General features: G+C 42.0%; 1 protein-coding gene across 2 annotated transcripts in view; it reads right to left on the reverse strand.

The window, feature by feature from the left end:
- Positions 1-13,994, reverse strand: part of arhgap42a (Rho GTPase activating protein 42a) — a 54,561-nt gene that overhangs the window by 25,091 nt on the left and 15,476 nt on the right. For both annotated transcript variants that reach the window (XM_063011175.1, XM_063011174.1), the window contains exon 4: positions 3,599-3,670. In XM_063011175.1, the coding sequence (XP_062867245.1) occupies positions 3,599-3,670 (72 nt within the window). The remainder of the gene's footprint in view (positions 1-3,598; positions 3,671-13,994) is intronic.

Below are 13,994 nucleotides of genomic sequence, written 5' to 3' on the forward strand. Positions count from 1 at the left end.
CCGCCCCGCCTGGGGATCGAACATAGGACCTTCTTGCTGTGAGGTGACAGTGCTACCCACCGAGCCAGCGTGCCGCCAGAGAGATTTTATGTCCTGCTAAATACACATTCAGTGAAATATGAGAATAACTTCATAAACAATTTAAAGTAATAATAATACAAAATGCTGAGACTTTATTCGTTCTGTAAATAAGTTTAAACCTAGTTCACTTATGCCTGGTTCACACTACCCTGATTTTCGCTCGGCGACTGGTCGGTGCAAGATTTGCCGGCTCGGGAGCAACTCGGTGCTTGGCGAGCGCTCGGCGACCGGATCGAGATTTCTAGCATGTCAGATATCTGAATGGGTGTTTCCCGACTGGCAATGAGTGCTATGTCGAACAGCCAATGAGAACGCAAGATACAGCGTGAGAAGAAATGCAGGGGAGGAGTGTAAAAGGCTGTACAGGGGCTTAATATAGTTTATATCAGAATACACAGGTGTTACACACAAGTTTTACAGTATTTCTGACCTTATCGTTCTCTACATAACACCAACGTTGCATTGCAAAAAATATTTATTAACCTCCAACTCACTACACAACCACCCAAGCCAAATCCACTAGGATTCATTTATTTTTTCTCTTTGTTTTTACGTGCACAAACTTTGATCGCTCGCTACTTGTGCATTTTAGGACGTGGTATCATTAAACCTTTCGTCACATCTCACGTGTGTTTTCGTAACAAAACGATATTTGTGAGAGCAGAGAAGCTCGCCTGCGATTCCAGTTGGTGATAGATGGTGTAGTGTGAAACCACCTATCACCCATCAGTCGTGTAGTGTGAAATATACACCGACTGAAAGACTCCCGAGTGCAAAAGATTCAGTCGTGTAGTGTGAAATATACACCGACTGAAAGACTCCCGAGTGCAAAAGATTCAGTCGTGTAGTGTGAACTGTACAGCGACCCGGCAAATCAGAAAGTCGTGTAGTGTGAACTTGGCATTAGACGTTGCACAATCTGACCGCACAGTCAAAAGTCCATGGTCGTCCTTCTCTCTCTGTGTCTTGAGATAACAGCCTGGTTCTCTCCTTGATCCTGAGATTTCTAAAGTGCTTTTATTGAGACAATAAACTGAATGATTATAAAAAAAGATCCTGACTGAGGGTGTCGTTCTTAAGACTGAAACTGAAATCTGATCCCAGCTGTTTGTTTTTCCTCTGCGCCATTAGCCCAACCTTTCTCATGACCCTGTCATGGACGTTCGGCAGAATGCTGACATGCCAGAGACAAAAACAGAGGATTTACCTATCTGACGTGCTTAATCCATCTGCTGACTGGACATCTCGTTTAAGATTTTAGGAGGAATTTACATACAGAATTGAGGTAGCACATCGATCTGTTTGTACTGTTAGCATTAGTGTTAGCGTTGGTGTGTGTTCTCGAGAAGACGCTCGTCAGTGTTTTGGTTAGACAGCAGTACCGTGCCGTTTTACGTCATCCATTTACCATGTGTGCTTTTAGGTGGGAGGCCGAAATCAGACGGCCCGTCCCTATGGCCTCCGTGCGTCTCAGCGCTGGAGGCTGAGCGAGTTCCGTCTCATCTCTCTGGCTCGGGGTCTGGGGCTCAGACGGCCAAATAAGGCAGCGAGTTTTGAGCGCTGGATCTTTTAGCAGTGAGCTCATCCGGCGCTCGGTGGAGGGAAGGTCACACATCCAGCTTGTCAGGAGTCTCAGACTTAGTCTTAATCTCTACATTTACCCATGATTCACTTGCTCCTGGAATCCCTGAGCTCCATGTTAGACTTTTGTGCTCCGAACACTCCTGAATCATTTATTAACCTGAAGTAACTTTTTCATTCTGAAACAGTGCAATGCACTTTGGAGTTCTTCAGTCTGTAGAACTGTACTAGGGGGAGGGAACACTGTTCTTCCGAGAAGAATATTTACCCCTCCTGACGTCCTCTGTTTTTGTATATTTGTCACACTAAATGTGTGTGTTCCAGAGAACCATACAAAACGTAATATCAAAAAGAACGCATACGTAAACACAAACAAAATAATCAACAAAATCATCTTTTTTTAAATATATATATATATTATTTATGCATTTTCTCCCAATTTAGTGTAGTCAATCTGTCTTCTGCTGCTGGGTGAGCATGGATTAGTTTGGGGTGTGTATATTGCTGCTCACGCCTCCTCCGACCCACATACAGCCCTTAGCGGAACCCTTTTCACCCATGCACTCTGCACAGGCGCCTCTCTATCTGTCAATCAGGGTCCCTACACAGCGTTTGAAGACCCCACCCACATAGTCCGGTCATCCAGCCTTAGCAGAACCGTGTCTGCTGCAGGCACCGCTAGATGGCGCCCAGCCTACTGGTGGCAACGGCGAGTTTCGAACCGATGAGTTCAGAATCTCGGCACTGGTGTGCTAGAGGATTATCCCGCTGTGCCACCATAAAATCATCTTTTCATTTATTGAAGGAAAAACGTTATGCAACACCTATATCACCTGTGCGGAAAATAATTGCCTTTTAAACCTGTAACATCTGTATTTTTTATTTATTATTCTTTTTTGCCTTCTTGCCATCATTTTCGATTCCCCAACTGTAACTCCTTCCGCTTGCACAACCGCCCTAAACAAGGAGAGCTGCAGACTATCACACGCCTTTTCTAACATGTGTGGAGTCACCAGCTGCTTCTTTTCACCTGTCAGACGTGGAGTCTCACAGAGGTGTCCCAAAGCTTTAGAAATGGCTTTCCATGCTAAATACGAGGGATCTTCAAAAAGTTTCCGCACTTTTATATTTTGGTTATAAGAGGTGAGGGTGGGAGGGGGAGTAATCGGCCGTGTCTAAGAGACTGAGAGACGCTCATAGTCTGGATTTAGCTCCATCTGATTTCCACCTTTTTGGACGCTCAAAGAAGCTTTAAGGGGAAGAAGATTTTCACGTGATGATGATGTGGAAGCAGCGGTGCGTCATGGCATTAAAAAGTACGACGCTGGGAGACGCATTGGAAGTTGACCCTCGGAAGAACCCTCATATTAATTAACCCTTTCTTATTCATACATTTGATTGCGGCCTAGCTGCTGTTTCTTTTAGCTACTTTACATTTCTAGATCGACCATATTTATGTCATGTTTAGATTTAACATAGTTGCATTAATCAAGTAAGGGTGTGTCTGGTTTAATTAAACAGTTTTGGAACAAACTACCAATTTTCCCTTCAATAAATAAAAAAAATCATTTTAAAATTTTACTTTAACATGCTGAACATCAGCTAAATGTTTTTTTTTTTTTTATTAAGTTTCCTGCCACCTGTAACCCATTGAATAAAGTTAAATTATTTGCAGTATGACGTTTTTGGCATACTGCATATCTTTAGCTAATCTCTCGCCCCTCCTCAAGCAGGCTATCTGTGCCCACAGTCCTCACCCATGGTTAAACACTCAGAATTTGGCCTCAACAGGTGTTTGTAATTTTCCTCCTTCCTGTAGACCCTCAGCATGGACCAGGTCAAATCACGTACTGGATCATGTCACAGGAAGATCACAAACGACTCTCTGCTGAAACCTAGAACAAATAAACCCATCATGTGAGGTTTCAGAACTTACTTTGGCAGCACCGATTTGCTCCTTGCGAAACTTCTCCAGCGGCGTGATCAAGACGTCGTCAGCGTTCTGTATCTAGAGCAAGCAGCACATTGGAATGTTTAACCATAACATTATTCAAGGGAAAAGTAAATTTTTCTGTAATTCTTCACTGAAATTGTCCCTGAATTTGGATGAAAAGATAATTTGTAACTCTTAGAGTTTCGACTGTAGCTGGAAAACTTGAGGAAACATTCTGCACTGTTTGACCTTGCAGGACGGTGTAGAGTAATTTCAGCATTCACATTTTCAGCATTTAGCTTACAGTACTGTAACAGTACACAGTCTAAACAATTAAGGGTTATGGGCCTTGCTCAAGGACCCAACAGCAGCAACCTGGCAGTGATGGGGCTTGAACCAGCAACCTTTCGATTACTAGTCCAATACCTTAACCTCTAGGCTACAACTGAGTAATCTTACATTGCTCCACACGAGTATTATTTATTCATTCATTAAATCAAATACACCGATCAGTCATAACATTAAAACCACCTCCTTGTTTCTACTCACTGTCCATTTTATCAGCTCCACTTACCATATAGAAGCACTTTGTAGTTCTACAATTACTGACAGTAGTCCATCTGTTTCTCTACATACCTTTTTAGCCTGTTTTCATGCTGTTCTTCAATGGTCAGGACTCCCACAGGACCACCACAGAGCAGGTATTATTTGGGTGGTGGATCATTCTCAGCACTGCAGTGACACTGACATGGTGGTGGTGTGTTAGTGTGTGTTGTGCTGGTCTGCTGTGTCTGATCCACTCATACCAGCACAACACACACTAACACACCACCACCATGTCAGTGTCACTGCAGTGCTGAGAATGATCCACCACCTAAATAATACCTGCTCTGTGGTGGTCCTGACCATTGACGAAAGCATGCACAGAAACAGATGGACTACAGTCAGTAATTGTAGGACTACAAAGTGCTACTATATGGTAAGTGGAGCTGATAAAATGGACAGTGAGTGTAGAAAGAAGGAGGTGGTTTTAATGTTATGGCTGATCGGTGTACATGTACATGTGAGAGATGTTGGGAGAGATTTACAATGTGAACTTTATTATAAGTAACATGAGTAAGTCAATTTCGCAACATAAAAAAAACGCAGTGACTGTGAGCGAGTCCACGGCTAACGCGTTATAAACCGACCGTGCCAAGAATTACAACACCAAATCTATCCAGCATGTCCGTCGCTGTGTACTGTATTCTAATGCTGCTATAATTAGTAACACTTTTATTTTGTAGTCCCGATTGAAAACGCACACAATTACATACTCAAGTTGCTTTTATATACTTTCCCAGGAACAGAGAGAAGGGCTTCCAGTCTCTCTAGAGAATTACCCAAAATAGGTTCCACATGCTCGCCCGTGCTGAGCCCTCCCCCTGCCAACTGACAGTCCATCTCTAGCTGGACCGAACCTGAATTTATAATGAAGTTGGACCAAGGCAGCTCCAGATGTAAGGAAGATATGATCACACACAGTATACAGAGAAATAACTCGACTTTTTTTGAGTTCTCAAGCTTCTGCAGTGTAACACGGTCATAAAGAAAACATTTATATCATCAAGATTCATAAAAGAGCAGAACTTCTGTGTAAAATACTGATGTGCTTCTAAACTTAAACATTCACAGGTACGACATTTAGCAGATGCTTTTATTCAAAGTAGGGTGGCCAGCCGTCCGGCTTTAGGTCGGACAGTCCGGTTTTTCAGCTGACAGTCCTCCGCCCATGCAGCGCTAGGACGGACACTTAAAAATCCTCCTTTTGGAGTGAACTGGTTACATTTTTTATCAATATTATCTGTCATTGGCTTAGGTGCGTGTCAAAACAAATGCTTTGTATTTCATTGGTTTAACAGTCTCATTTGATTGCTTATAGTGCTACCTATCGTGGCTCGCCCACTACTGGCCAATCGCAGAAGGTCCGCCCTCTAAATGCTAGTCTGTGATTGGGTGGTTGAATTTCGCCTTAATAGAATTCTTGCTTAAACTGGTCAAAAACTCTGTTATATGGGTTATGGTTTCATTTTGTGTGTTGCAGTATCCTGTCCCCCTGTTCCTGGTATGACGTCCTCCTTTTGGGGGTGTAATGTCCTCATTTTTGTGACTATGAATGTGGCCACCCTAATCCAAAGTGACCTACAATTGTGACCAACAACAATTAGAGCAATTGACGATTAAGGGCCTTGCTCAGAGGCCCAACAGTGTCAGCAATCTTCTGATTACTAGTCCAGTACCCTAACCACTGAGCCTCCACTGTCACCAAAAAAGTGAACTAAAGTCAGAAGTTTATGCTTCCAAAAAACAAACTTTAAGCGACTTCTGTAGCTGTTCTTTTTCTTTGACTGAATGACTGAAACACGAACGTCTTTGCCCAGCCGAGCAAACCAGGCCACCCAAGAAGGATGGGGGTCCCTGCTGAGTCTGGTTCCTCTCAAGGTTTTTTCCTGTATTTTTAAGGGAGTTTTTCCTTGCCACAGTCGCCCTCGGCTTGCTCAACAGGGGTTTTTGGACTGTTGGTCCTGGATTCTGTAAAGTTGCTTTGAGACAATGTCTGTTGTAAAAAGCACTATACAAATAAAATGGACTTGACTTGACATAGAAAGCCACTGCTCCTGATTATTCTGCTCCTGAGAGCAATGGCAGCTCAGTGGTTGAGCAACTGGACCGGTCATCAGAAGGTCACTGGTTCAAGCTGCACCACTGCCAAGTTGCCAGGCTGTTAACCTTTAGTTGCTCGGATGAACACGATCACAATTGTAAGTCGCTTTGGATGAAAATGTCAATGTGATATTTATTTATGTGATCAGGAGTCAGACGAGTTTTAAGGTGCCAATTTTGTAGCATCACGCTGTTTTTCTTGCATGGCAGTCTCAATGCCCATGGCAATGTAAAGCTTACTTGACTGTGAACACTGTAATGAAGGTTCCGGAAGTTTCTAACACAGATTTGGTGGGTGTAGAATTACATCAATCAACGAAGACAAATTTTCTCTCAGCATAACATGCCATTTTTTGAATTCATAACTTTGTGTTGCTTTAGTGGTCAAAGTACTTTTCATTTACAGTTACATTTTTGGCATTTAGCAGACGCTTATCCAGAGCGACTTACAGAAGTGCTTCCATAGTAAACTTTACCTTACTCTAGTTAATGTAGACAAAAGTAACAGACGTTTATTGAGTTTTGTAATTGACATTTGAGGCATTTAGCAGATGGTTTTTATCCAGTACTACAATATTTCTACAGTACTACTACTACTACTACTACAGTATACTGTCTAAGCAATTGAGGGTTAAGGGCCTTGCTCTGGCAGTGGTGGGGCTTGAACCAGCCACCTTTTGATTACTACTCCAGTACCTTAACCACTAGGCTACAACTGCCCTACAACTCCCCTTTTCCATCAATATAACCCATTAATACTGACAGCATCACCAGTCCCAATTTTTTAAAATGTGTTTCAGGCATCAAATTGGAAATGAGCCATTCTAAAAGTTGATTAGAGGCACTCGGGTGACCTCTATTACGCTTGCCCATCACCACTAAAATCCGGGTTCAAATCTCAGAGGAGGCGGTCGGGTATCTACACAGACATGATTGGCAATGTCTGGCGGAAAGAAGGCTGAAGTCCTGCGATGGATTGGCACCATGTCCAGGGTATTCCTGCACTGAGGCCAGGTAAAACCGGTAAAAAAGCATGCAGAGAAATAGATGCACTACAGTCAGTAATTGTAGAACTACAAAGTGCTTCTATATGGTAGGTGGAGCTGATAAAATGGACAGTGAGTGTAGAAACAAGGAGGTGGTTTTAATGTTATGGCTGATCAGTGCATACAGAACCCAGGAACATAGAGACTGAACACTGACATCAAAGTCGACAGTTAGTCCTTGACTCATTACGCTGAGTGGCCTTTCAGTACATTTAGGATTTCCTGATTTCAAAGGCCAGTCTGCTGTACTGTTGGCTCGAGCATTCCGCTCGTAACACAAGTTCCCATGGTTCTTCCTTCTTACATCAGCCTGATCCATCATGTGGGAAAATGACTCCCAATTTAAACACATATGTCTGGCTGCTCGCCCTGCCGTACAGTACGTGTGCCGGATATGGGGGAGTTTACATGTAGGAATGTACAACTAGCATTGGCATACTTTGCAGAATGAGCAGTGAATAATGATTTAAGTTAAAACAGTCTAGAGAATTTTATGCCCCAACAATGATAAGGATTTTCCAGCAGCATCCCAGAGGGAGGCCAGAACGTCCACGTACAGTCATTCACTTTCTACTCTTGTTATTGTACATATGAATGAAAGGACTGTCTGAGACTCTTTTTTACGGAGGTATTTGTCATCCTGAGAGGCCTGGCACAGCAGCCTGGGAGAATGGAGCTTAGCAGAGCCGTGGTCTGCAGGAAATCGTGGGGCTGGAGAGGGGTTGCTGGGTAATTCTCCCCCTGAGGCTTCTCACACAACCCCACTGACCCCAAACTCATTCCAGTATGCAGCAAAGCACTGAAGTGAAGCAGCGTACACTGTAAGCCATTGCGTAAGGGATCATGAATGCTAAATAAACTAAACAATTGAATTAATTCCAGAAACTTACTGTACAGCGTGTTTCACTGCTCCATGAAGTCAAACACCAAGGCCAAATTATAAATCATATGTGCTTTCATTTCCAATACAGCTGAAAGTACAGACATTAAATAATACTGACATTTTATTTAGCTGTATATGCATCAACTGAAAGGAAATACAATATATTTGTTCTTTCGGCTGCTCCCGTATTTAGGGGTGGCGATAGCGGATTGATCGATCGATCGATAGATATACTTTATTTGTCATATATACATATACAGGTGTACAGTACAAAGAAATTCTTTCTTCGCATATCCCAGCTTGTTTGGAATCTGTGGTCAGAGCGCAGGGTCAGCCATCGTACGGCGCCCCTGGAGCAGACAGGGTTAAGGGCCTTGCTCAAGGACCAAACAGTGGCTGCATAGCAGAGCCTGGATTTGAACCGCCAATCTTCCGGTTGATAGCCCCAGGTTAAAGTAAAAATCTGATAGCAAATAATAATAATCACACAGATTTGTTTGCCTTTTCCCCCCAATTTTCCTCCCAATCTAGTCCAATTACCTGATTGCATTACACTTCCAGATGTTGACCTCCACTCTGACTGAGGAGAGCCAGGACTAACACACACGTGCAGTAGCCGACTGCTTCTTTTTACCTGCACGAGGCGATTTCTTATGTGGATCAGCTTTGCGCATGGAGAGACACACTCTGGTCACATTATCCCCCATCTATGTGCAGGCGCCATCAATCAGCCAGCAGAGGTCTTAATTGCATCAGTTATGAGAATTCCTGTCCGGCACCCTCCCTGAACAACAAGTCAATTGGAACTCAAGTGGAACCAAGCGGCAGAAGTTGTAAATTAACTAATGAATTTTTAACCCACAGCATTAATCGAACAATGACTTCTTTGTGGGTTATCAGTTAACCTGTTAATGGTTGACATCCTTTTTCGAAAGAGACATTAGTTTTATAGCTTCAGGTCTAAATAAATAAGCAACACCATGAGCTGAGCGGCTCCATGTGGGCTGATGAAAACTCCTTTAAGCAAAAGACTTTAATCTGTCAGACACTCGGGAGAAAACAGAAGCTGCTGACGTCAGTGCTGAGTGTGAGGTAACCTGAGCTCATTCTGAATCATCACTGTAAACATTCACCTGACAGCATGAATGAATGAATCTTAGTGGTGATCATTATCAGCACGCTGAATATAGAAACAGTGAAGGTAAACGGGAATGTCCCTCATTTCAACAGATCTCACATCACTCATTCTTACTCATCCCGCTACTGTTTAATGTAGCGGCTATAAATATTGTAATGTTTTCATAAACTAGAAAAATTCCAGCATGGCAGCCTGATACGTGCCACTTCATCTCCTTCCAGAAAAGAGTCGTGACCTTACGCAAGCATCTGTTTGAGCAAAGCGTGTTTCCCATAACTCCCCATCTCCTGCACTCATTCCGGTAGTTCACAGTTTTCCATACGGCCTAATAGTCACAGTTAAATTATGCTCGGTATTTATAAAGCTTTAATTACATCATCATTTATAGGGGGGAGGAAGCAAGCCCAAGTACCGACTCCATTTCAAAGGTTAAGATTTTCAGCTTCCCAGTACAAACCTCACCCCAGACCTTGTGGGGTTTTTTTCCGATGTATTACTGTTGAAGGGGCGATGCGTCAACGTACTCAACATAATCGATTATAAAAATCCGTCGATTTGGAAAACGTGCATCAACGCATCGCAAAGATGGCCACGCCCACTAAAAACATGGATTTTTCTGAGGAGCAAGCTGTGGCTAAAAAACTATCACAATAGCACCTAAGGTTTAGGAGTGGTTTTGACAGAGACCCAACAGTGTGGTGCTCTGTAAACTTTGTTTAGTGAAGATAAGATAAGATAAGATAAGATAACACTTTATTGATCCCGAAGGAAATTGCAGATGGTTTATCACAGCTGTACGACGAGCACATGAAGTGCAAGCATCTCGGAGTGGCAGCAAAACACGACCATAAGTACGTACTTCTTAGAGGTTATTAACACATGTAGCTAAGGTGCTAATGTTAGTAGTAGTAACTATAAAGTTTGTAAGTTAAAGTTTTTAACTGTTTTCATCGCCTCATTGTAGTGCATTTAACAAATACATTTCTGCGCCGTTGTTGTTGCGGTAATGTAATGTATCACCAGGCATTATATAATATTGTTATTCGGCCGCTTTATATTTTTTTCTGTTTAATTTAATGGCGCATTGGAGGAAGAGAAAAGTTAGTTGCTGTTACATAGTGATAAAATAAAACTGTCACAGCAATTTGAATTTGAGGTCTAGTGTTTTTCTGATAAGACATCTGACCACACAGTAGTGATGATGCCCCTATCATTGTAATTCTGATCTGCTTTATGTTTATTTAAGGGTCAAGCAAAGAAGTGTGGAGGACTTTTTCCACAAAAGAAACCCAAGTCCATGCTCACCCAGATGGCTACTGAGCATCCTCCAGTTGATTGTTAAGATAAAATAGAGTATTACTTAAACTATGTATTTACGTATTTACGTAAACTATGTATGTATATGTATTGCACTATATTCCTTTACTTGAATTTTACAAGCTTTTGCTTTCGTTTTATAGATTTTATGTTTGACATTACAACAAAGAATTTTGCAGAATAATGCCCTGAAGTGCATATTGTGTTAAGAGAGGATTAGAGAAAATATTGAAACATTGGTATATTGGCAAATTATTTTATTTGAGTGCACACATAACCACATAACCCTTTTAGAAAAATAAATAAATTAGTTATTAGATTAATCGATAAGAAAATAATTGTTAGGTGCAGCCCTACATTGCTGTTAAAAAGCAAAGAAAAGAAAATCATCACACCCCGCTCTGGACCACGCAACCATGAACTTAATAATGCTCTTATTTATAAAAAAAAAATTTCTAACAGGGTTTTAGCAGATTTGTGTTCTTGGACTGTTATTTACTTAAACTAGAGTAAGGAAAGGTTTACTGTGGAAGCTCCTCTGTAAGTCGCTCTGGATAACAGCCTCTGCTAAATGCCGAAAATGTAAATGTAAAGAAATTTCTGCAGGTTTCATCTGAATTTCAGGTCATCTCATGCGCAGTTGTGACCGACAGGTTAAGAATCCGCCGGCTTTTCCAGGCTTTTTATTTTATTTGTATTGTAGAACACAACCCAGTTAATTAAAAGCCAGTACAGGGGTCTGATCTCCCAGCAAGCTTTCAATCATCATGGGCTTAGAGGCTGCCTTGCAGGAAAGACGTCCCTGCTTCTGTTCCTGACTCAACATGATCATCAAACTTAAGGTTGACTTTTAGAGCAGCATAGTTTAAAATCATGACAGTGAAAGCTTTCTGACAAGCAGCTTGTCTTTAATGGTGGACCTGTCACAATTCAGACACATTTTAAGTTTATGTTTTATTCCTGAGATTGGCAGTAAGACCACTTTTCCATCTGTTTTTAACGGGTGCAGTCAAACTAGCCATAGTTAGGGAGACACATGGAAATTACCAGCTGTAGTCAATAATAATCACTAGGAAAGAATTAAGAGGCCAAGCCAGAAAGGTAAATGCATAAAATTAAGGACATATACAGTGGGGCCAAAAAGTATTTAGTCAGCCACTGATTGTGCAGGTTCTCCTACTTAGAAAGATGAGAGAGGTCTGTAATTTTCATCATAGGTACACTTCAACTATGAGAGAAAAAATGAGAAAAAAAATCCAGGAAATCACATTGTAGGATTTTTAAAGAATTTATTTGTAAATTATGGTGGAAAATAAGTATTTGGTCAAAAACGTTCAACTCAATACTTTGTAACATAACCTTTGTTGGCAATGACAGAGGTCAAACGTTTCCTGTAAGTCTTCACCAGGTTTGCACACACTGTTGCTGGTATTTTGGCCCATTCCTCCATGCAGATCTCCTTTAGAGCAGTGATGTTTTGGGGCTGTCGCTGGGCAACACGGACTTTCAACTCCCTCCACAAATTTTCTATGGGGTTGAGGTCTGGAGACTGGCTAGGCCACTCCAGGACCTTGAAATGCTTTTTACGGAGCCACTCCTTCGTTGCCCGAGCGGTGTGTTTGGGATTATTGTCATGCTGGAAGACCCAGTCACGTTCCATCTTCAATGCTCTCACTGATGGAAGGAGGTTTTGGTTTAAAATCTCACGATACATGGCCCCGTTCATTCTTCCCTTAACACGGATCAGTCGTCCTGTCCCCTTTGCAGAAAAACAGCCCCAAAGCATGATGTTTCCACCCCCATGCTTCACAGTAGGTATGGTGTTCTTGGGATGTAACTCAGCATTCTTCTTCCTCCAAACACGACGAGTTGAGTTTTTACCAAAAAGTTCCATTTTGGTTTCATCTGACCACATGATATTCTCCCAATCCTCTTCTGGATCATCCATATGCTCTCTGGCAAACTTCAGACGGGCCTGGACATGCACTGGCTTAAGCAGGGGGACACGCCTGGCACTGCAGGATTTGAGTCCCTCTCTGCGTAGTGTGTTACTGATGGTAGCCTTTGTTACTTTGGTCCCAGCTCACTGCAGGTCATTCATCAGGTCCCTCCGTGTAGTTCTGGGACTTTTGCTCACCGTTCTCATGATCATTTTGACCCCACGGGATCAAGGGAGATTATCAATGGTCTTGTATGTCTTCCATTTTCTTACAATTGCTCCCACAGTTGATCTATTCACACCAACCTGCTTGCCTATTGTAGATTCACTCTTCCCAGCCTGGTGCAGGTCTACAATTTTCTTCCTGGTGTCCTTCGACAGCTCTTTGGTCTTGGCCATGGTTGAGTTTGGAGTCTGACTGTTTGAGGCTGTGGACAGGTGTCTTTTATACAGATAACGAGGTCAAACAGGTGCCATTAATACAGGTAACGAGTGGAGGACAGAAGAGCTTCTTAAAGAAGAAGTTACAGGTCTGTGAGAGCCAGAAATCTTGCTTGTTTGTTATTGACCAAATACTTATTTTCCACCATAATTTACAAATAAATTCTTTAAAAATCCTACAATGTGATTTCCTGGATTTTTTTTTCTCATTTTGTCTCTCATAGTTGAAGTGTACCTATGATGAAAATTACAGACCTCTCTCATCTTTCTAAGTAGGAGAACTTGCACAATCAGTGGCTGACTAAATACTTTTTTCACTGTAAAAGGCTCAGTTTTGCAAGCAAATATGGCTTGTGGCTCTCCATTTTGTGCAAAGTTTCGTGAGAGAATGCACAGAGAGCTTAGTCAGCTTTCACTATCTACCGTACATAATATCATGAAAAGATTCAGGGAATCCGGAGAAATCTCACTGTCGTCATGCCACTGTGAAAAATACAGCCACATGGGTACAAGAGTCATTTGGAAAACTGTTGGAAAGTCATAAATCAATGCAAAAACCATAAGACTGTGTACTGTTATCAGACAAGTCCACGTTTTGGTGTCAAATTCTCTGTGATTGTTATAAACGAAAAGTGCAAATGCCGACATCCGTCAAGGTATCGTGGTTTATCATTGTTCACGACGTGGGTGACATTCACATGTATGAAGGTGCAGTAATTACTGAAACATTTATTGGAAAGTCCATAGTTATTTTAGCAGTGCATGTGCTTGAATGGCCTGCCTGTAGTCCAGATCTGTCTCCTATTAATAATGTGTAGTGCATCATTGAGAGGAGAATCAGACGTCGATCACGGACTGTTAAGCAGCTAAAGTCTCGCATGAAACAGCAACAGTGTCCTCAGTTTCCAAACCACTAAAAAGTGTCATTACTA

This window comes from Trichomycterus rosablanca, chromosome 16 (assembly GCF_030014385.1).
Source record: "Trichomycterus rosablanca isolate fTriRos1 chromosome 16, fTriRos1.hap1, whole genome shotgun sequence".
NCBI lineage: Eukaryota > Metazoa > Chordata > Actinopteri > Siluriformes > Trichomycteridae > Trichomycterus > Trichomycterus rosablanca.